At 55.7% G+C, this 2,996-nt stretch overlaps 1 protein-coding gene across 1 annotated transcript; it reads right to left on the bottom strand.

Annotated features, from left to right (window-relative positions):
• Positions 1–227: 227 nt before the first annotated feature.
• On the bottom strand, positions 228–2,725 carry LOC115895749 (pecanex-like protein 2; the record flags this gene model as incomplete). Its single annotated transcript, XM_030926362.1, has 2 exons — positions 2,118–2,725; positions 228–380 (listed from the first exon to the last, which is right to left on the bottom strand). Coding segments are annotated over exons 1-2 (540 nt in total), but the record flags the coding sequence as incomplete, so codon positions are not given.
• Positions 2,726–2,996: the final 271 nt, after the last annotated feature.

Genomic DNA, 2,996 nt, shown 5'->3' with positions numbered 1-2,996 from the left:
TTGTTGTTGTTGTTTGTTTTTTATTTGATTGTTTGTTTTTTTCAAAAACCTGAGATAAGGTCTGTGTTCTGGAACAGCTCTCCTTTTCCACAGGAGGAGCCCCTCATGGATCGCAGTGTTGGTTGGTTGTGATTTGGGGAGCACGAAGGAGAGCCATGCAGGTGGGAGCGGTGGGGGACCCGGCCTCCCCGCCCGGCTGCACGCCCGTCACAGCTCATCCGACACACCCTGCTGCGAGGCCGTGTCGTCCAGGCCCATGTCCTCCTGGTTTGCTCTCCTGCAGACAACCCCGAGAGTCTCTGCCACAGCCTCCGCCAGACGTCGGTCACGAAGCTGCCCCTGCTGGTGGCGTCGGTGGGCTCCCATGGCTCGGAGCCGCGCTTCCAACGAGACAGAGAAGCAGTGAACAGCTCAGCAAGTGTGCACTACCCACTTGTAACTCGCATCACCCCACCCGTGCTGTGGGATATAAGGCTAGTGCTGCCATATCCTTGAGAGTCAGGGTTCTAAAGTCAGGTCAAATGATGGAGGGCCAGCACGGTGGCCTCTGAGGACAGGACAGGCAACCTCTGAGGCACGGCTCTGCCCGTGGGCCTCTGGATGACTGCACTGGAAAGAGGCGGCCCTGGGGGGAAGGGCATGGGTGCGCCTGGCTTTCCAGATGTGGTTAGTGTCCCGTCACTGCACACTTAGACCTGTCATGAATGCGTGAGTTCTAGCAGGCTTGACCCCAGGAGAACACGGAGGCCATTCTATTCTGGGGGCATGTGGTCTCAAGACAGGTGTCTGTTTTGGAGAGCCAGAAGGAGATTTGACAGAATGGCAGAACTAAACACCCACAGACTGTGACTTGAACACAGATTGGGGCAGGGAGAAGGGCTGATACTTTGTGCATTTTCTATAATTGAGGAAAATAAAGAAAGGGAGGGGAAATGTATTCTTTTAGGTTATCTAACTAAGGTCAAACTCCTGAAGTAACCACTCTTCCTTCTTCGCCAGGACAGCCTGGGGTTCCATGCACAGCCATAAATCTCCCCCTCCGTGAATGATGAAAGATGGCACCCACAGGCTGCAATCCTGTGGCTCCTTGTAGGGCTGGCTGGTCCCAGTCCTCGGCTTCCACCTGGCAGGAAGGTACTTGCCCTGGAGAGCTGTTTTCCACGATGAAGGGAGGACATGGCAGAGGGTGTAGCAACTGAGGAATGTTCAGCGTAGCGAGGCCCCTCATCTCCCCCTGCAAATAACCTCCCCTCAGAACCAGAGCCAAGCTGCGGTGTGGCCCCCTTCTCCCACCCTCTGCAAATACCACACCCCACCCAGAACCAGAGGCCAAGCTGCTGCAACTCTGGTACTTGATGGAAAGCATGAGCCATGGTCAGGAACAACCTGAACACTCAAAAGGAGTGGGGCAACTCTCCAAATCTGACCCCCTTTTAGCCTTGACACCATGGATTTTCCCTGTCTACCAGGTGACGAAGGAGAACTTGCAGGGTATTTATTTACGTTTTTCTCACTGATGAAGCTCAAGTGATTCATTTCATCTCAGCTGGCTCAGGATTCTGGACAAGTAAGAGCTTATTTGGGTGAAGTCCTTAAAACGCTCCTTGTCTAGTAATTTAAATACCTAAAAGCAGCGGGCCGTCTCAGCAGCTTTAAAGTTAAAATCTGTTGGCTGAGAATCAATGATACTCTAACTCCATTGGATAGAAGCAATGATACTCTAACTCCAGCCTTGACAGGTGCCCTTTCCCTCGCCTCAGGCCAGAATCATGAGAAGAGTCCCACTGTGTGAATGGGTGGAGGGCATTCTCCCTCATGCCCCAGTGTAGGGGTAGATGGCCACGGTTTCTGCAGAACCTCTGTATCCGGTGACTCCTTTCGGTGTCTGCCTGGGCATGATCATTTACAGGACATGTGCTCTGTATCTTGCCTGCTTCCAAGAGCAGCCAAGCCACTTCATGTCTAATCACTGTCGTTTGTCACTCTGGGAACCCCATAGAGGAGGGGATGGGGTTCTGCAGGCAGAAGGGTGGGAATGCAAGGCAGGTACCATGCTCAGGCCAGGAGCCCATGCCACCACCCCAGCCCGTCCTGGTGAGCCCTGCCCAGCCCCTTACCCAAGTGGCCTGGCTGGCAGCCCTGGCCGAGGGGCCCATCATGATGTTGACGCTGCTGGATGACTGGGTGTCACTGGTATTGCCCCCTCCGCAGCAGAGAGTCCGGAAATGACGAGCGCGCTGGGAAAGCTCCTCTTGCTGAAGAGGAAGCTCAGGGTGGAGCTGGTGGAAGAGCCCAGGCTGGACCTGATGAGTGCCTCGGCCTGCTCGCAGGACACCCAGGTGGCCTGTGGTGGTGACAGGCGGGGGCTGAGAGTGCAGGGACGTGGCCGAGGTGTGCAAGGAGAGCCGGCTTTCTGAGAGCCTCTGGGCCAGCTCGTGCACTGAGGTGGACGTCTGCAGGAATGTTTGGCGGCTCTCTAAGATGGGGCCAGATGAGCTCAGCATGGGCGGCCTTTGGCTTAGTGCCGAGTGTGTCTGCACGGACTGGCTCCTGCCTTTCCTCCTGCCTTTAAAAGAAAGCAGAACACAGAGTTGTAGCGGGTGGTCATGAACATCGATACCTGTGTGGTGAAGCAGGTGGCCTGCTCTGCCTGGGCCCAATGACCCCTCCTCAGTGCACCACGTGCAAGGCTGGGACAAGAGCTGGAAGCCTGACCACTGCCTCACCCACTCCCTCCTGCCAAGTCCAGGTCCTGAGAACTCAAGGGCCAACCGAAGGGCATCCAAGGGTGGGGCTGGGGTTGGGGGGTACATTTGAGAAGCTGCAGCCAGGGTGACAGATTCTGCCCCGTGTGCCAGGACATTCCTGGTTGAGCACTGAAAACTCCCACATCCCTGGAAGCTGCCTTCGGTTCAGGCAAACCAGGACGACGCCAGGAGCGGAACTTGGGCTCATAAGTAAACCCAAATGTGATCCTGGCTCAGGACCTTGGTTCC

This window comes from Rhinopithecus roxellana, unplaced genomic scaffold (assembly GCF_007565055.1).
Source record: "Rhinopithecus roxellana isolate Shanxi Qingling unplaced genomic scaffold, ASM756505v1 contig2146, whole genome shotgun sequence".
NCBI lineage: Eukaryota > Metazoa > Chordata > Mammalia > Primates > Cercopithecidae > Rhinopithecus > Rhinopithecus roxellana.
The sequence above is the reverse complement of the archived record's forward strand: the minus strand, read 5'-3'. Positions and strand labels throughout refer to the sequence as shown.